This window comes from Haliotis asinina, chromosome 3, assembly GCF_037392515.1.
Source record: "Haliotis asinina isolate JCU_RB_2024 chromosome 3, JCU_Hal_asi_v2, whole genome shotgun sequence".
Lineage (NCBI taxonomy): Eukaryota > Metazoa > Mollusca > Gastropoda > Lepetellida > Haliotidae > Haliotis > Haliotis asinina.
Window position 1 is genome coordinate 9,496,384 of NC_090282.1, and position 21,547 is coordinate 9,517,930.

Below are 21,547 nucleotides of genomic sequence, written 5' to 3' on the forward strand. Positions count from 1 at the left end.
AACAGATGTATTGTCGTTAACATTAACAATCATTGATAATTGTGTCATAACATAGGAATAAACAGATGTATTGTCGTTAACATTAACAATCATTGATAATTGTGTCATAACATAGGAATAAACAGATGTATTGTCGTTAACATTAACAATCATTGATAACTGTGTCATAACATAGGAATAAACAGATGCATTGTCGTTAACATTAACAATCACTGATTATTGTGTCATCCAATTACAGTGTTCGTCATATGAAACTATGTTTGATTCAGATCTGAGCAAAGAGCAAGACCATGGCGACTATTAAGGGACAGTCATATTCTCGATATTGTCGTTGCGGAAATGTCCAGACACGCGAGACCAGTTGTTCTGATTTCCCCGTCACTGCGTGGCTGGAACCACGTGATATTGGGACTCTTGGTGATGACGATAAGCTGCTGGCTGATAGGGATATTACACACGCTTCTAGCTGAAGTTGTTTTCTCAGTCGTGCAAACTTGTGAAATATAGTTATATTTTTTTCTTGCTTCTCAGGTGTCAGACCGACTGTACCAACAGGAGGAAGCCGTGATCAAATGATCAGAGATGACACAATTGGCCAGTTTACATCATAAACAGTGGAAGGTAGTGAACAGCTTGTCTGACCATTAGTGGAACGGACCCTCAATTCGTCTTAAGATGCTTCACCGACAGTTGGTCATTACAGGAAATAGTCCTCCTGAAACATATCCGTGGATAATTAAATTCAGATTCAAATTCAAATTCAAATTAACAATAATTGTTCATTTGAATAGAAGAACAACATACACTAAACGCCGAAAGAAAGGTTACCCACCTATTAATTACTGGAAAACTATGAAAGATATCTTAAAACGTATGAGAATATATGAACGCTTATCAACACAGCTTTAAGCAAATCACGGAAAGAATTATCAGATGCGTTCATATTTATGTGAAATTCCTCTTTATCTAATTCAGAACAGGTAAATTGTCCTATTTTCGACCATGCCGAAATAAACCAATTACAATGACTTAAATGTTCAAAAGAAAGGATGAAATAAAATTCTGCTTTGAGACAGAGATAAGCCACTTAACGTCACCAATTTCCAACTATGAAAACAAGAAACAGCTGTTGTAGAGTGACTTGTAAAAGAATCATTCCTATTAAAACATTTTCTGCTGATTTGCATCAGTGAAAACAAGTAAAACGTGTCATTGATATTGTGAAAAAGTGTATAGACTATCTAAGTTTTTCTTTTTACATATAGCAATATCAATCGCCAAACGTAGCAATATTGAAGCAGCATTTGCATCTATTTCACGTGTCAAATGATTCTACAGGGTACAAAGAGACACCAAAAGGCATGTCATGATACACAAGTACGAGAAATATGCCACGATTCACAGCTGAAGAGGGCGAAAGAGCCATTGGGATGGTGCGGATTGGGTCGGTATACAATGTTGTTGTCAACGCCCTCGGATGACACCGTATCACGGTTTGGACACTCATTCAGCGCCAATACAGACTGGAACAGCGTTAACAGACCAACAAGTGGACATCCACGCTTCACAACGCCAGCTGAAGATATGTATCTCCGTCATTAAGGAAATAAGGTGACGTTTTCTGCGTAATTGTATTCATATTTGAAATGTACTCCGAACATAAACACATGAAGGTCGTCAACAGCTGACATGCCACCAGTCGGACTTTTGTTTAAACTAATATATAAACCAAGCTTTATCCAAACTGAATTAGTTCAAATCGATTCTTGTGGAAAGATTCCACGTAACTGACCGGGGACATCTTTAGCATTTCTAATGTGCATTTCTAATGTGCATTTCTAATGTGCAATTCTATTGTGCATTTCTAATGTGCATTTCTATGGCGCATCTATTCACACAACAGTATGCTCTGTGCGCTGTTCAAAGAAATGATTAGTATCAACCTTTTTCTTGACTGTATGTAACTATTTGTGTATGCTGTTGATCATGATGTCAGTTTTTGATTGTCTGGTCTGGCCTCAGTTATACACAGAACTTCTTCATATAGTTTCGTTTTCCTATGTGCGACTTAGAATAACAATGGAACAGACGAAATTTCAACCAATCAGAGCGGAGCGTCTCCGTGACGTAATAGTGGGTATAGAAATGAGGGTCTGTGCAGTATTCATCTACGTTTCAGGGGTTAAACTATTTTGTACAAACCTGAAATCGCAAAAGCTGTTGTGAAAAATGAAAGCCATATGTTCTCACAATCTACTATCATTTAGTTTTGTTACCTGCTTTGTCTAGTTTTCGAGTTATAACCTTTGTTTTCATGGACGATTCTGTCAAAATCACTTGGTGTCGCTAGGTTGTAATCCGTGTTAGGTGGTATAAACCTACACGTTATTAGTCATCATTCACTTGATGCTCAGTTAATGAATTTATAACAGGTATAGTTAGTGTACCACTTAGATCACCCGACAAAGGCCCCCATTTGGCATTTCTTTTGTCTGGATCGATGAAAAGATTAACCGATAACACGCTGATTGATTAATTACTTTTATGGGGATTTAAATGGGGGATTTGTCAAAAGGCAGTGTTTATGTATGTACATTTACTAATCTACACTGAATACACTCTGTCGTGTCTGTGTCAATATAAAACCACACCCTTCTTTAGGATTAACCGCCAATACATTGATTGATTGCTCATTATTGGCTAACTAAATAACTTTTTAAAAAGAATGACGCACATTATGCAATTAGTTGCCAGGTTTGCTATCTTGGGTAACCAATGAAACTATACATCAGTATGAAAAACCTGAAACGATACATCACGTTTTGGTATATTAGACTGTTAAATGACACATTACTTGGGAAATCTGCAGATGAATTATATATCACTTGTTTTTTGTGGATATTGATGGATACATTCCTCGAAGAAGGTAATAGCCTGACATTGCTCCTATAACTTTAATTTTAATATTTGCATTTTTGTTTTTAATAAGTTGTCGTAGCTTTCAACAGAATCATTGTTTTCGTCGTGAAGTGTAATGATGCAGACGACATACACTAGGGCGTGCGTGCCAATTATGATTCATATAGGAAAACTATGAAATGTCTACATGTTACATTCCTGATATACATTCGCAAATCGCTTCTTTTTATGAAGTTTCAAAATGTATACAAGTATGGTTATAAAGTAATTAGGATTGTGAGACCAAATATAAAGACGCATGTTGACAAGTGTCTACATACTGGTGAGTGAACGTTTGCAAACCAAGTAAATTTAGCAAGTGTAGAAATTTATCGTGCAGTATTTTCACTTCGACCCCGACCTCGCTTATGTTATGTTACAGGTTGTGTCATGCAAACTCCTTTTGGTCATTATTAAGATACATATTTAACTACTAATAGAAAGTAGGTTTGATTTTCTAACTTCATGAAAACAAACCATAATCTCATTAATTCAAATGGACTTCAGTCCATGACTTCACGATTTTAAAAAATGGCGGCGCCCTGTCTGAGGACGAATGCTATTTAAGTTTGTTTTCACCGACTTACAAAATCAAAATTACTTTCTACTGGTAGTAAAATATGTTTTTTTATGGATGGACATTAGAATTTTACATGACAGTGCTTATAACATAACAATTTACTTACGATAATATTGTCACTTCGACTACAACCTCGCTTCCGAGGAAGAAATCTGTGCATAGTGACACCATCAACCGACCCCAAGGAGAAACTGACGACAACACAACAATTCGGCATTTCTTTGGCGACGTCGAGAAATCAGCAAAATGACGAGCTTCCTACACATTTTCTATACAACTAACTGAAAATCGTTCCTTCTATGACGTCACTGCAGGGCTCTGGCGACAGATTTACGTAACCTGTCCGTGGTTTCGTTTGCGGGCGAGAGCGAGAAGCAGACGGCGTTTTAGCAACTTTTAAAGGTCACATGCAACCAAAAAATCAAACATAATTAAAACACAATTATCACTTATTCATGACATCTAATATACAATGCTGCTTGTTAAAAACAAATAAACACAAATTATAAGCGAACAATCGCGATTCAAAAGTGCAATATTTTGTACTTGGGCTTACTTCCCTCGAAACGAAGCCCTCGGGAGACCGAACCCAGTCATAGCGGGTGGCTATGCACTCAAGGGTAACGACGTCCGATTGGCTGGTTCATTTGCTGATACGCTGAGGGCTCATTGTGCGTACAGAAAGATGATCTATTTGACGGGCCTTTTATAAGTATGGCTAGTCACAAGAAAGTACGATTCTTTGTGGATAACAACTTCTTTTATTGTACTTGATGCATCGTTTCAGTATGGATTCATATACTGTTGTCAAACAAAATCATTTACACTGGAATAAGTTGTTATCCCTAGAGAATGTATATACATGTAGAGACGTTGGGTTTTGTAAATACACGTTCTCTGAATTTGAGTTCGATCAAATCAAAACTCATCTCAGCAGAGATGGTGAACTACTGCGTGACTGGAAAGTGTCATTCGTCCAAGTACAAAGCAGGACTTGAAAGCGTTTGCACCAGTTTCCGTCAAATCCAGTCATCCGAAAAAATGGATGTAGGTTGTTTGCAACCCTCAGACATAAAAACTTGTCATGTGTACAAGTATCACACCTGCCTAATTACATATTGTGGCAGAGACGCGGGTGCACGAGTCATAAATCAATTCATTTTGTTTGTGGCGTATAGCCTGATAGGGGTTAAGTTCAAATTGCATGTGGTCAATGATTGAAATCGTCTATTGTATATTGTCTTTAGCAGACAGGCAGGCAGACATATAGGTGTCAATAAACCAGACTTTGAGCTTTCTCTGTGACAGAGGCTGCTTACTACAATCAATAAGTTTGTTTATGTAACGAGTAGATTATTTACTTGTTTGTGTACACAACCAAGATTAGACTATTGCTCACGACCTCATACTCCGAGCATGCATACTGTTTCAAGCTCCGCGAACCCATTCATTGCGCATGCGTTATGGACGCAGCGCAGCACAACTGTTGAAACCAGTTTTCCTCCCAGCACTGGGGGGAATTTAGTGAATCGTTTGAACTCCGATTTCGCGGGCTTTTTTATCATCGCGTTTTTTTCAACTTTATATATGAGACTGAAATGCACTTGTTTCGGTAAGTGCATACCTAAAGGTATCAGAATCTACAAAGTTGTGTTTTACGTTGCATGTGACCTTTAAGCGTTTGGTATAAATTAACCACAAGTTTGTTTTAAAAAAAGAAGTGGTGTTTCGTTTATAACTAACCAGCGGGCTTTCATATGTAGTGGTAAAAAGAGGACCAAAAATTGAGTTTATTCGTTCTTTAATAATGACACGTGGTAAAGGTTCAGTGCTCTGTGTTGATGAAGGGAGGCCACAGTTAGTGATATGTCTCACAGTGTGTAATCGTACCAACAATCGTTTCTCAAACGTCCAACCAGTGCTGCAACTGACCCAGATTAGCCAAATGTGGTCACGATGCAATTGTATCAATATTCATTGTACTACTGTAACGCTCATTGCAAAACATTCTTTAGTCCGAAGTGTGAACATTACTTTATCGACTTAATACACTTGGTTTGAACAGTGTATCACATGCACATTCTCATAAAAAACGACGGGATATGAAGACGAGAGCTCAAGGGAGGTAACTCTTTAAGAACAATGAGCGTCGTTCTTCACCACTCGTATCATTCAATAACCGTCAAATCGGTTTTGTCCGTCATTCTCTCACGACTGCACGAGGTGGACAGGAACACACACAGCGTCTCCCTAACCAAGCTGCAAATGACTAGTTATAACCTATTCATTTGTTTGGTTACTTGTCGGGAAATATAGGTCTGGAGCGAACGTTATAATATTTGTGAAATATGGGAGGATTAATGTCGAAGTTTCATAAGGTGAAGAAATGCTGGAAGTATGATTGTGTCAACGGCATGTAGGTGACGGTGTGAAGTGAGGGCATGATCTTATGGTGTGAAGTGACGGTGTGAAGTGATGGTGTGAAGTGACGGTGTGAAGTGACGGTTTGAAGTGATGGTGTGAAGTGACGATATAAAGTGATGGTGTGAAGTGATGGCATGATGTTGTGGTATGATGCGACGGTATGAAGTGACGATGTGAAGAGACGGTGTGAAGTGAAGGTATGAAGTGATGACAGGAAGTGATGGTGTGATGTGACGTTAACTGGTGGTGTGAAGTGACGATTTGAAGTGATGGTGTGAAGTGACGATTTGAAGTGATGGTGTGAAGTGACGGTGTGACGTGATAGTGTGAAGAGATGGTTTGCAGTGACGGTATGAAGTGAAGGTGTGAAGTGACAGCATGAACGTATGGTGTGAAGAGATGGAGGAAGTGTCGGTGTGAAGTGATGGCATGAACATGTGCTATAAAGTGACGGTGTGACGTGATGGAGTGAAGATGCGGCGTGAAGTGATGATGTGAAGTGACGGTATAAAGTGATGTCATGAACTTAAGGTATGACGTGACGGTATGAAGTAATGGTATGAAGTAACGTTGTGAAGTGACGGTATGAAGTGATGATATGAACTGATGGCATGAACTTATGATATGACATGACGGTATTAAGTGACGGTGTGAAAGGACGGTATGAAGTGACCAAAATATGAAAGTACTTCACAGGAACAGTAGGATGGGTGCTTCAAGGGAGATCACTCGATACTTGCCAATGATTCAACAGAGGTGCAGGTGGTAATTTCTGTCCGTCTTTCAAGGTGGGTGGACGAGGAGGAACTTGTTGGAGAAACTGAAAATGATTATTGTTGACGTGTATTTACAAATAATACTCTAGCACGTAATCAAGTGAGTGACTTAGTATGGTTCTATGCCGCTTTTAGTAATATTCGAGCAATTTCACGACAGGGGACACCAGAAATGGGCTTCACACATTGTAAACATTTGGAGAATCGACCCTGGGTTTTCGACGTAAAGAGGAAACGCTTTAACCATTAGGCTACCCCACTAGAAGCAGACATGGCTTTCGTTTGTAGAGAATACAACCAATCATTACCATTAACACATTTGCGGTGTTATAATAGCATGTAGAATTTATTGTTGAACTACTGTGGTAAAAATGCTGCTCTAATATTGTACAACTGATATTACCTCGGTTTTCTGTGAAGTTGTTCATCGATTTCGTTGAGGGACTGAAAAAATATATACACCGTGATCATACCCCGAAAGGTACTTGCCACAACGACCATGAAATCATCACTCCAGATAAATTTCATATTTACTGAAGCTTTATGTATTCATAATTAAACGTAATTTAACTGAGAAAGAGAAATGATAAAAAGAAGGAATCAAACCTATTGATAAACTTTGTCACATACGAGACATAGAGCAGCCACCTTCACCAGACACCACCAACGATTTGAGATAGAACTGATCTACCGCACCCCATGGGTGTTGTAAGAGACAACTTATGGAGATCACATTGTCATGCTAACTGGCTTGATTGACCATCGTATTCAAACTGCGCAGATTGATGATCATGATGTCAATGTCTGGCCTCTCCTGCTCCAGACTCGATAAACTGCATACCACATATCGACTGTCCCGACTTTGCCACATGTCTGGCCAAACACATCTGACTTTGGCATATATATGATCATATATATCGATTTATTGACTCTTGTAAATGTTTGACCAAACATCTAGTATTTACTGGCTTTGCCATATGTCTGAAAAAAATCTGATTTTGCCATATGTTTGACAAATCATATCTGACTTTGCCAAATGTCTGACAAAACATATCTGATTTTGCAAACTGATTTTGACTTTGAAATATGTCAGAAAAGCTAAATATGTTCCTGACCACACATATCGAGTGTTCTGGCCTAAACATGTTCCAGACCAAACATATCGAGTGTTCTGACCGTAACATGTTCCTGATGACCAATGTGGTGACGGTTCCTGCCAGGAAGAGTCCGAGAACCCCACACACAGCTCGTAACGACCATACCTCCACGGCCCCGGCACTGTCTGGAGTGAAGGAGAGAGTGAATGAGTGTGTGCTAGAGAGCTATAACTCGACATCACTGCTTGTGTTAAATCGTGACACGGAAAGAATTAAATTTAAACGACTTCGAATGTAAAGTTATGTACTGGTTTAGCATTACTTACAAATAGACACTGACTAATAATTAGGCGAATTATTCGCTAGTGGTCTCAAATCTAGTTAGCACTTCTATCAAAGTGTAAAAAAATGTGTAGGAGTTGCTGATTAAGTACATTTACAATGTTAGCTCACCTGGTCCTCCATGCTGTGACTGAGAGTATCGCGTTACTGTAGTGGATGTAATTTCTTGGACATATTCAGTAGATTGTGTTGAATATGTTGATTCATTATATCCCAAGGAACAGTTTTGTAACTGCAAGATCTTTATCACCGTGGCACTAAAAATCCCGTCTGTCACTTTTATAACAATACTTACATTTCTATTTTCATTGTTTATTGATTTGGACAGAAGTTTAAGACTTCCTGAGGTTTCATTCACGATGACACTATCGATCTCAGAATATATAATTGTGAAAGTGTACTCTCCCTTGGTGACATCGGCGTCAGTGACGTTGATGGTGGTAATTATATCACCTACATCCTTGGCACAGCCTACAGCTATTTCTTCTCTGAAGTCAATCTCTGGCGGGTTGTCATTGACGTCATCAACCAATATACGTATTATTCCATTTGAGGATTTCGATGGGACACCCCCGTCAGTTACCGTGACAACCATATCAAAATATTTCGTCCCACCGGTGTCGGGGTCGCAATCGAGGAGGGAGGCAGTTTGTAACAGCCCTGTCGTTGAATCTAGCGTGAAGACTGGCGGTGAGATTGACCCATTTGCTGAAAGACAAATGTGGATGTAGATAAGGTGGGCGAAATAGATTCCAAATTTTGCTCGCCAGTAGGGCTAGCTGTGGCTGAACGTTCCTAGCCCAGAATACGATTCACTAGTCCGCAATTGGAATGTAGACATGGGTTTCGTCATTAAGCTGCAAATATGTTGAACATTTTATTAGACCATGCTCTTAGCACATTGATAAGTTTGTTCATCAACATCCTGGGTACACCTGCAGCCTGCGATTGTGGGTTCAAATCTATTATGTATTTAGGTTTCAAATCACGGTACCGTCGGTCAGTGCCTACCTGTCCGACCGCGCGGGACGAGTTATTTTAAATTGCCAGAGCCTCACATTCACCAGCCCGACGGTCGGATTGAAATTTAGACATGTACATGAAGATATTCATCATATCTCCCACACGACAGACAGTCGATTGACAGACATTAAAATGGAAGGTTAATTAGGGTAGCACCTGCGACTTTAATAGACCCATTGCCTAGCATGTAGATCATAGCGAGCCTGAAGTAGGGCAGTTGCTAACAAGTTTGATGGTGTGTAAAAGAACTGTACGCAACAATTCTCGGATATTGATAAACAATCAATGGCAATTATCAGTAGGTTTTAACGCAGTAAGTCTTTAGTTATATGAAAACGTAAATTGAGATTGCAGACGCCTTGTGTGAAAGTACATGTATGTGATTAATGTTACAAAGTTAGGCACAAGATTTTCAAAATGATGGACACATAAAATCATAACATTTAAAGGACATAACAAGCAAACACAAATGGAAGCCATTGTTTTCAAACAGACCCCCTCTATTCCAATGGCAGTGAATTTTCAATGGAATATATCTGTTGGAAGGTTTTTATCATTGTATCAACTGTATAGGTAAATGATGAAAATCACGGGTGTAGAATGATTTGAACTTTATTATATAATGTTATTTTGCATCTTCTCCTTCAATCAAAAATTCCATCCCGTTTCATAATACAATGAACTGGAAGATCCATATCTTGGAGGAACAGTAACTATGCGAGCTGCTACCTAACATGCTTACTCAAAATGTGGCCTTATAAATACAGATTATATTGTTTAACCTTTATTTCCGAAACACTCAACTCACTTTAGATGCCTTTTTGACATTGTTTTCAATATGCTGATGTTTGTGAACATCAGGTATTCTTACGTTTCAGCATTCAAGTTAGTCTATTCGGCCATCATTCAAAGTAAATGATATATACTGAGTCAAAAAAGAAACTTCACATTCTTTCTTCAGGGCGCTGTAAAAGAACAAGAGATGGTAAGATGGTTAAATTGTTATTATTGCATTGCTGAAATCTGTGTAATGTACTCGATACACTGACAGTGCCACAGTCAGATCCATTAGGCTATACCACCGTTCCAAAACATGGGTATACAGAATGTCAAGTCACAAGAATAGAAATTCGAATGGAGATTGGCACCCCGCAACCGATTTCAAATGGTCTGTGAGGACAGTCGCCCTGGGCCCTTATTCTCGAAACGTTCGTAGCCCAAAGAATTCTTAAATTTGATCGTAGCCAATGTGTTAAGTATGGACTTAAGAAGTTCGTAGGGCCATAAACGTTTCGAGAATGGCAAGCCAGGTTCGTGTAGCCTGCAGAAATGTGTCACGTAGGTGACTTTGGACGATTTGACGGTCTTCTGCTCGTGACGTCACACGTGGACGACCCACCTTGTGCGATCAGAAGTGGTGCCAGTTTGGTGTAGACGACTTCGCAAGTCATACACAGTACAACGGCTGCATCCCATTGCTCTCGCGACGTCAATATCTGATCTTCCCGCTTGCAACATGACAACGGCATGTTAACGTTGCACATTTGATAATCGTGGCATTTAAAGTACCTTTACAACTGTGGGTTTCCTGAGGTCAGTGCAAAGACGTGCAAATGAAGAAAACTTCGATGCGAAGATCACGTGGTCGACTGCACGTGCAAAACCTGATTTGGCACCAAGGTCATTTGCACGACGAATAGATGGGTTTGAGTGGGGTTTGCTAACGTTTTTCTAGAGTCGAAAGATAGGGATCCATTTCGGATACTTAGAGGTATCATCAGAGAAACATTATTCATTATTTTTAAAAAGTACAATTTGTGACATTTCTTTTTTCACTCAGTATAGCTTCAGTTTTTTCTTGTGTTTGTATTTGGACTAATTCATTGTAATTTATAGGTAAGAGGTAGTAGCTAAGCATAATTAACTTCAAAACAAACGATGAAGTTTTGAAAAAAACTGTTGATTAGTCACAGAAAATTTTGTTTTTATTTCTAACTGGATTTCGTTTATGAAATGAATATTTAGATAGTAAATCCCTACCACATTAAAAAAGTATCAACAGTATCTCCAATTAAATCTGCATGCCCAAATTAAGTTTGGTAAGAGAAGACATTTACCCCCAGCCTTTTCAGCATTCCAAGATAACTTGGTCAAACATGGATGGGCCCATTGGCCTAGAATACAGTTGCCATCAATATGTTATGCTGATCTATACTGAAAGCCTGAAGAGATATTCTAAGGTCTATTCAGTAGGTTCATTTAATATTTCCCTTCAGTCTGTTAAACGACTTAATACTGCTATAATTACTTATATAGGGCGATGATAATATAAACCTGTAACATTTTGTTGGTCAATATATTACTCGAAGACGGATGTAAGCAATATGGAGTCAACAACACTTCTTCGCAACCAAACAGGTAAGAGCCTCTGACGTCTGCTGTCATGCTGCTCTTTCTAAAGTTATCTTACCCTTTGAACATTACATAGCATCGGCACAGTATATGGTACATTTCACGTAAAGAAATTGTATCCTGTCTTTCTATAACCCTTAACTGTGTTCAAACTACATAGAAAGTTTGCTATCAAATATTTTACAGTCAGCTGAAAACAATATGTAGCTATTTCCCCTAAGTCATGGGAATAAACGTATGATGGCACGTGAAGCTTCAGTCGCTAGTTAAACATTTATGATGTGGTACCATGCTGAAATTTATGTTCTGTACCGTTCACTTTTAGCAAGAGTACCAGCATTTCTGAATACGATAACTGATCCTACTTGAATTGACTTCAGACCCCCACCTCTCAGATTAACACTGACGCTCATTTAATTGTTTTTGTGTTCTGAAATAGTATAACACTGTAACATCATCGGCTAACAAAAGCATTGTATCGTCAATGTTTTTGTTTTTACTGTACCAAGATGCAATGATGACATTTATCATACTTTTCAGTCACAATGTCACTTTTAATGAAAAAATGAAAAGTATAGGATTGAGATTATATCATTGTTGGACACCTGTCAATGTGCTGACCTTACGTGAACTTTTACAACATATTAACACATGATTGAAGCGATGCATACACACTCTTATGTACATTAATATTTTCCATAACAACCTCGTCTGTGCTAATTTAATGAATAATTTGTTAATGTCTATATAATCAAAGGCCTTCTTAAAGTTAATGAATACACAGTTGAACCTATCACATAGTTTTTAAACAAATACGAAGATACCATGCATGTAGAGAGAAGATATTGTTAGCTGTAGAGTAAGTAGACCTAACCTAAGGACACTTAGTCGCTCAAGTCTATCTAAGGCTTCAACTCCTTTCTAAGAGATTTCTTAATAATGTTCTGATAACTTCAAAATAGAAATCCAACGGTAAAGTTTAGAGTCTGGCTTTGGAGTGGAAACATTACATCTTCAATCCAAATTGTAATAAGGTAGTCAGATTATGAAAACAGTTAATTGAAAATAACGTGTATATGGTCTCACTAAAACAGTTTATGTACTGTAGGGATCTTCCATCTTCTTCTGATGCTCTTCTAGCTCCTTAAGTCACCAATAGCATAATTTACCTCTGCAGTTGTCCTTTGAAAGGAGTTACATACAACTGTCAGCATGTACTCCCAGTCCATGCACTATCTTAACCCAGTGTGCCCCGGTATCTGTCTGTCTGTGGGTTGAAGGATTTTCAAAGTAAGAGAATCAAGTTCATGACGTAACCGAGGGATCACTTGCAGTAGTATCAGCAGAAGGTGCACATTTGCCAGTTTGCCAGAAACGTTAAATCTCCAAGTATACGAACCAACCCCTGCCTTTTTCTGGTCAGATATTTCTTTTTCACAATTATGACATTATTTAATGTCGGGTTTAGTCTTTAATTATTTTGGTAAAACATCACTATAACTTCTGAATCTGTTTGATAGTCTGTACATGTAAGAGCCTCTGACGTCTGCTGTCAAGTTGCTCTTTCTAAAGTTATCTTACCTTTTGAACATTACATAGCATCGGCACAGTATATAGTAAATTTCACGTAAAGAAATTGTATCCTGTCTTTCTATAACCCTTAACTGTGTTCACACTACATAGAAAGTTTGCTATCAAATATTTTACAGTCAGCTGAAAACAATATGTAGCTATTTCCCCTAAGTCATGGGAATAAACGTATGATGGCACGTGAAGCTTCAGTCGCTAGTTAAACATTTATGATGTGGTACCATGCTGACATTTATGTTCTGTACCGTTCACTTTTAGCAAGAGTACCAGCATTTCTGAATACGATAACTGATCCTACTTGAATTGACTTCAGTCCCCCACCTCTCAGATTAACACTGGGTTTAGTCTTTAATTATTTTGGTAAAACATCACTATAACTTCTAAATCTGTTTAATAGTCTGTACTTCGCTGGTTTTACCCCACACTAATCCTTGTCTGAACAAGAAGGCTGTTTGGAGCATTATTGGTTATGTAGCCATTTGGGCTTATAGTAACACACTTTTGATCCACAGAATATATTATTTCTGTAGATTGAAAGGAGTTGAGGAACAGATGTGTTATCAAATGTAAAATAACATGTTATTAAGTGATTATTGTTGTTAATACTCGATGTCTGGTACTGAATGTAGCTATATATGTAGGACCGCATACCTAATGTTAGAGATTTGAGGGAATAGGTCAGTGTCCCGTCCTCTCCTAGATCGTCATCTGTCGCGGCCAGGGTCAGGACAGGGGTCCCTAACCCAGCAGACTCCGATATCGCCACCTCAGTGACGGTTTCATCAGGGGCTGGGTACACCCAAGACGGTGTGTGTTCGTTGTCAGGAACGACCTGAGGACAGCGACGTCAACAGTCATCAGTATTACCAAACATCAACTTCACAGCACCCATCAGTGTATAATCTCCGCTTATATTCATTCGTGTAACACCTAAACGATGCTGCATCCCGAAACAGTAACACACCTAACATAAATTACATATTGATACAATGTAACAACTACTGCATTCTGAAACACCTTATCATGATACAACTATTGTGATACTGAAAGACTGTAATAATGACTGCATCTGGAAACACCGTAGCACCTTACACATATTACATACCGAAACAATGTTACAATACAGCAGGTACAACACATAAACGCCTAAACAACACTGCTTCATGAAACATTACTAAACAGTGTAACATGTTACCATACTGCATCATTCAAGATAAATCACCCATATTACAAACAGTGTAACATACTACGTCATTAAGCAGTTGACCGTGAGAAAATGTAACGTGTCTATTAAAATGATCAAACTGGACCTACATGTACTGACACTCGGCCTATTCCAACATGTTGAAATGGTTTGGTGCTAATGTCTTCCAGTACGTAGATATTTGTAAATATTTGAAAGTAAGTTTTGAGAGACACATTAATATTACCTCGTTCATGATCTTAAACTCGGATAATGGGAACAGACACAGTAACATGCATGTGCCTTCTCACCTCCACCACCACGACACACGTGGAACTAAGTGTCTGCTCTGTGTTTGGCGTGTCTGTAGCTTGTATGGTCAGCAGGTAGCGATGCCCGCTCGGACCGACATCATAGTCCACTTTCTGGCTCCGGCCACTCAGCAAACCCGCATTTAAGGTGAACACTGGATCAGACGAGTCATCGCCGTCGATCAAGGTCAGTGAGACGTTACCGTTGCTGTCACTGTCGGCGTCTGTTACTGGCAATGTCGCCACGACATATTCTAAAATTAGGCAGTTAAAAAACTTATAGACGACCTAGGCTACCAGTGCAGAATGTGTGTGGAAGGACATTCATCTAGGAACCGTATTTAATTGTACCTATCTGTTTGTTTAAAGAACTGCCAAATAAGGTCAAGCCCGATGTGTTTTCTTTCAAAAGTCACACGACGTTAAACTATAACGAACTGTAACTTGAGTTCATTGTAATCATTGGTTACTATACTTTCTCTCTATCTAAATCAGAATTATCTCTAGACACTCAATTATGACTTAGGTCCTCACCAGTCTGGCATTCAACAACAATGACATTTGATGTTCAGAGGTAATGAGAGCGTGATGATCTGTTTCAGTCAGACATATACGATTGAAAGCTGGACCAGGAATGAACTCTGCTCGGAGAAGACCACCTACAAAGGAGCAGCGCTAGAGAAGTCTGCTCACCTGAAGTACCATTCTCTGTGATGTTGGCATAGTAAACTGCCTTGGAGAAGTGAGGCGGGTTGTCGTTGATATCGAGGATGGTGATGTTGAGGTTTACGGCCACCAAATGTCCACAACTGTCAACGACCTCGAGAAGAAGATGGTCCAAATATAGCCGCGCACCCACTCCGTCTCTGTCCACTCGACCTCGAAACGTCAGCTGACCGGAAGTTGCGTTGATGTCGAAATATGAGGAGTCAGATCCTAAACACAAATACTTGTTTCACTGAGTCTGAGCAAAAGTTCTATGCGCGGGTGATCGTCCTATGTATATAATTTTAGCATTGCTTAATTGTTACTTTCATCGCCATGTTGAAAGGAGTGAAAAAGATGGTCTGGTGATTTTCACCGCCTGAACATCTAGGTTAGGCTTCAGCAACCAATGCTTGTCCAAGGACGCGTCTGATGGGGTCGTGTGGTCGAGGTGAGTGACGTGTTAATGAATAGCGAATATTCTCAGCCAACTACCTTACAGAGGAGACATGGCTAAATTCGACGTTAAACACCAAGAAAGCAAACATACATAGTGATCGGTAGATGTTGACATTGACCTGAACTATGATGTGAAACAATAAGCTGGCCATGTTCGGAGACAGCAAACTTTACCTGTAAGATTAAACGTATACAGGTCATTTTGATCTCTGTCGGTAACGGTGTACATCTGACCAATCACTGTGCCCTCTGTTAGTTCTTCTGGAATTGCCATGACGTCACTAAGATGAATGGCTGGGACTTCGTCACACTCGTCAAGGATAGCGACTGTCAGCGATGCGTTTACCTTGTTGTTGCCATCGCTGACGCTGAAACAGTAATGTCAACGACAGGTAGCCCGTCCAGTAATGTTGTAATGTTTCCAGATATGTTGTGTGAATATTAAGTAAGTTATCAAATGCAGGCAGTTAGATAAACTGTGATGTCTCACCTTAGAATCAGATGGTGAAATGAAGCTGTTTCGAAATCCAGCATTTTATGAACTTTCAATTTGGTTTGATCGATCTCAAACTGCCCAGTATCGTCATTAAGAAGAGTAAATGTCAATTTATCACCTTCCGGGTCGGAGGCTTGGATGTTTAGAATTACCTCCCCTTGGGACGTCCCCTCACTGACAGACAACAGGGTTCCTCCATTCTGTGAGGGTTCTGAGATAACTGGACTTTCGTCCACCAGGATCGTCCATTCTCCAGTTACACCATAGTAGGAGCTTACTGTGATGTAATGAATCTCGAACGGAAAAGGGTCCGATAATGTTAATATGACGTTTGTACTGACGTCGCTTCCGGTACCAACAGTTACAATACCATTTCCGTTCCATGCAACCCACAGTTCCTTGTATGATGCACAATCGAGGATGCTCCCTAAATGCATCTTGGTGGCGGTGCAGGCAGAGCACCGGTCTCTGATGCCGCTCCAGGTATTTGATCCTGCGCCAAGAACAACGTCGTAGTAATTGCCTGCAAGATCTTTGGTCTCTGCTAATCTCATGATGGCATCTTGACAAGCCTTCACTTTAAAGGTCAAAAGACTGTTTCCGGTGACCTTGACCCCGAGATCATTCAGGAAATAGTTCACGTTGTCACTGGTCGTTGTCTGATGAACATATCTTCCTGGCACAGAAGACATTTTCGTAAATGTATGAGGAATGTTTTCTCTCGTAATATGGGGCACTGGTGTAGGCCAACGGTAAAGCGTTAGACTGTCACATCCAAGACCTGGGATCGACGTCCCTCACGGTCACCGGTGTGTCAGTATACACTCATCCTCATTCGAACGCCTGGCATCATCAATATTTGCTAGTAGCTCATAAATACATGAGGGGCGGTGTGGCAGCCTAATGGTTAAAGCGTCCACATACTTGTCATCACTTGTCATGAAAACCTGAGTTCAATACTCCACATGAGTACAATGTATGAAGCCAATTTCTGATGTGCCCCATCGTGGTATTGCTTGAATATTGCTAAAGTCGGCGTAAAACCACACTCTCTCACTCATAAACACATGAACATGGCAATATCGGAATCAGTTAATGAAGTCAGCCTTAGAATGGTATTTAGTAATGACTGATGTTAAATTTTATAGTGTGAGCCCACTGAGGTACCATGACTCAGTTTGTTTGTAGTCAACCAGACCTTGTTTTGTTCTCCTTCTGCTTAGAGAGGCAAACACGAATGACACGACTACCGTCCCACGGATTTCGGTGCATTAGGTTAAAAAGGCCAGGGAATGGTCTATAAACCTATTGCTTTCTCAGTAAAGGCTGTGTTTGGAGGAAAATCAGGGAAAACTTTCTCAGTAGACGCGAGACACGATGGGATAGCCGAGTCATTAAATCATTCGTTCGTCACGCCGAAGATGGGTACGGTGTTTGATCTTCTGATAACCCCCGCCGTCACATTGCTGGAAGCGGCCTAAAACTAACTCACTCACCCAGAACAGGAGTTTGAAAGGCCATGGGACAGGTTCCGTGGCCGTGAGTATTGACATATATGATAGCAGATACGTTTGCGCAAATATTTGGAATGTATTATCCGCGTTAGTGCCACGATTACACAGCTTAGGTAGGCCTGTGACAAACGACACGTCTTCAAAGATACGTGGCTTTACGCAAGTACTTACCTTGATTTGTTTAACGATGCAGTGATTGTGAGTACACATAACTGTGGTGCTATAATGTCACTTATATGCCTGCAATAAGATCTTCTTTGTTAAGAAACTTATTAACTTCCCCCGAGTGTTCCACAAACATCGGAATGTGATTGACTGTGACCATGGTGATTAAAGTAGCCGCTTGTTCATATCAGGACATGTTGGAAACACGAACACAGGATTTGAAAGTTTACAAACGAACGCCACTATCACCTTCTGTAACAACGTCATGGTTATCGTCAGTCGCCCTCGTTCTGAATTTTGGGATATGAAAGATAGTTTCCAACGTAGACCTGTCGCGTCTTGCGGAAGGTCCTGCTTCGGGTCTCCACAAGGAGGTTATATCGCGTGTTGCCAGGAGTTACGAGTATTTACGAGTCGGCTTCAATTCAGTTTAGAATGTTACAGCTACTAGACGAGTAGCAAGCCAGTTGTAGCATAGTTGCGAAATTATATATTTAGATAGTATTGAGAGCTTGCCGAACGTTTTTAGCAACAATTATGAGCAAGCTTGGGCTTTTTTGTATAATAGCAGCTACGCCCCTGGTTATGCAAGATGTGCCATGAAACACAGTGCTGGTGAATTTTGGATTCAAAGATCAATTAAAAGCACAGCGTAATACCGATAACTTCTCCCCAGATGATTCCATGCAGGACATGGGTAAGAGAGGGCTGCAGTTCCTTCACTGTACACGATGCATAAATACCAATGCATGTTTTCTGTAATACCACGTCTTAGTATCCCAGTACTGGATACCGCTGTATGTGTGTGCATGTTTATACCACCTGCATCTATGCCGGAACATGAAGCAACATTCTTACCCGCATTAGACACGGTTCCTCCTATCAGGAACAGCAGCACGATCGACATTTCCATCCTGCATGGGCGTGGAACACTGGAGAAACCCTATCACGAAGGACGCCAATTAGTGCCACAGACATTTGTGTGAGAATAAAAGGCAGAAATTTGTTCTGCATGTTTATGCACAACACCAAAACTATTTATCTATATATGCGTGTACGTGTAGCCATTAATGAGATATCAAAGCAAAAACATGATTTGTTTTCCTAAAAACTGCTTATACGGTCATGATTTAAAAAAACATTGCCAGAGTGATGGGCTTGATAGTGGCTCTCCTATCTGTGTGGTTCTCAATGTCTCTCACAGGGGTAATCGATAGATGATTTACAGGCTTATGTCAGAGTTGGTAGTTTTAGGTCCAGTAGCACAATAAAAATGACAGGAAATCTGCTTGGCTAGCTAGTACAAACTGGTGCTTAAAAATTATATGAATGGGTTTTTACATGATTTTTATTTATGCTTGGCTTAACTTCAAACAGAATTTATTAAGAAAATTGAATGTTGTTTCTACATTTTCCAGTGGGGAAGTTTGGTTACATGGCAAATGTACATGATGCATAACAAAATAAAACAAAACCATTGTTCGAATGTGCGTTTCAGATAGCTGTACATGTCTTTAAGGCTATGTGTTGTACTGTGTTAAGGTAAGTTGTGATTGTGACTCTAGGCTTAGTTGTGCAGTTCTCAACAGTTGGACTTGTCACTGTACGTCGATATTCATAAAGAGGAAGTACCTCTGGAGCTGCCGTTGTTGATACGTTCACACTACATTCTTTAATGTCCAAACCTTTCCACGCTGTGTATCGAAATACACATCAGTGATAAATAAACATCAACCGTTGTGGAGTCGTTCAGTCATATAAGACCTGAAGGTAATATTATGAAGAGTGCATTGTAACCTTTGCGGTAACAGAATGCATACATGTATACGAAATACCACAAACAGGTTCACGGGACAGTTCTTTTAGGGAAGGGGTGGGACTTTTCATGGAGGGATCGTTTTCCGCGCAGTAGTTTTGAGACGCAGTTAACATTGGACGACTGATGAAGTTAACATTGGACGACTGGTGAAGTTAACATTGGACGGCTGGTGAAGTTAACATTGGACGGCTGGTGAGGTGCTCGGCAATCGAACTTACACAGAGAACCATCTCAATAAAATATCATTTCCGAGTGTGAGCGTTTGTCACTTATTGCTAAGGAAATTATATTTTTTCGAAAGAGAAAGTTTTTTTTCTGTTAGATATGCATGTAGAAAATGTACATCACCTTTGTCGTCAGCATCCCCATGGGTACCTGCACAGGTGTCATCCTGGTGTTCTCTCTCCGTGCCGTCATCACTAAGTCTGGCTTGGAGAATATCCCGCTCCCTTATATCTAACAAGGACGTCTTTGTACGGTAAATCAAGGTCAGGGGTTAAGACGCCGTATTTGTCGTCATGCAATCTGAAAGCGGCGAAGGTTGGTCGCAAGAGGATCTTGTCTACCAGCGACACTGGATCTGCCCGACCAGAAGGATCACCCATTGTGCTGACTCTCTGACGAGGGGGAGAGGTTCGACTATACCCCGTGTATTGCCATTCAGCCGTGTAGAGTTAAACCATAGTTACACACATCGATGTCGTGCTGGATAAAAAACAGCGAGTATCTTGTCAATCATGCTTGGAACATTAGAGCGGTCCCGTTATTCTGGAGGCGATTGAGCCAAGTCCGAGTTTCCAGGTGAATTGACTCAGGAAAGCCTATATGGTGTACTGGGTAGATCAGTCTGGTTGGTGGAAAATCGGTGATTCTAACCTGCCCCCTGACAGGCTAAATGATGTGACTTGTTGTTACCCTGACTGGTACAGTACATGTAGAAGATGAAACAAGGACTGATCGTTTCGGCGTCAATGCACTGTGTAGAGTGTGATATTATCCTACAACTGCGAACTGTCATGGTTTTCCTACCATGGTTGTCATTATTGATGCTGAGTAGCCACATACGCAAACATATAAACGCACGCACGCACGCGCACACACACACACACGCACACACACACACACACAATTACACATATGAATATAGCAGGTAGTCATGTAGACAGATACAATCATACTCCTGCACAAACACATTTGTATATTTGCGGGAGAAAAACAAAACCAAACAAACAAAAAACATAAAAAACAGACAAAAAAAGGTCTCATTCTGTGTGCGCGAAAATTCATAATGGTGGAATAATTATGCTTCCCGCTGATTCGACATCTCCTCACTACATCACCTTAGTGGTTTGGCTTATTTGCTTTCAGCAAGACTTCGGTTATGCCTAGCTATCTGGATATAATCGATTCTGGACTAGACAATTAAGCCTGACCACCTGATCACTTTAATCGCTTCTTTAATAGAGGCATAGGTTGCAGAAGATCAATCTCAACCGGTCTTCACGGGTCACATCGCTGTGTAGGAGCTATGACCATCTCTTATAGTTTCAGGCTATCGTTGGTTTGATCACACGTGACCAGTCTTCGGCCGTTTTAAGTTTCTGATTCAAATGTGTACACGGCTGTAAACACGTTCACGTTGAGTTTCTCATGTATCACCCAGCTGGATTCCCCTTTGCCAGTCCACAACCTA

General features: G+C 40.1%; 1 protein-coding gene across 1 annotated transcript; it reads right to left on the reverse strand.

The window, feature by feature from the left end:
• Positions 1 to 6,687: 6,687 nt before the first annotated feature.
• LOC137277325 (protocadherin gamma-A12-like) lies at positions 6,688 to 20,459 on the reverse strand. The gene is made up of 11 exons (XM_067809007.1): positions 20,316 to 20,459; positions 18,894 to 18,978; positions 16,351 to 17,032; positions 16,035 to 16,228; positions 15,390 to 15,632; positions 14,697 to 14,950; positions 13,854 to 14,034; positions 8,289 to 8,885; positions 7,915 to 8,020; positions 7,142 to 7,182; positions 6,688 to 6,782 (listed from the first exon to the last, which is right to left on the reverse strand). The coding sequence occupies exons 1-11, from the start codon at positions 20,457 to 20,459 to the stop codon at positions 6,688 to 6,690; spliced, it is 2,622 nt and encodes an 873-aa protein (XP_067665108.1).
• Between the last annotated feature and the right edge of the window lie 1,088 nt (positions 20,460 to 21,547).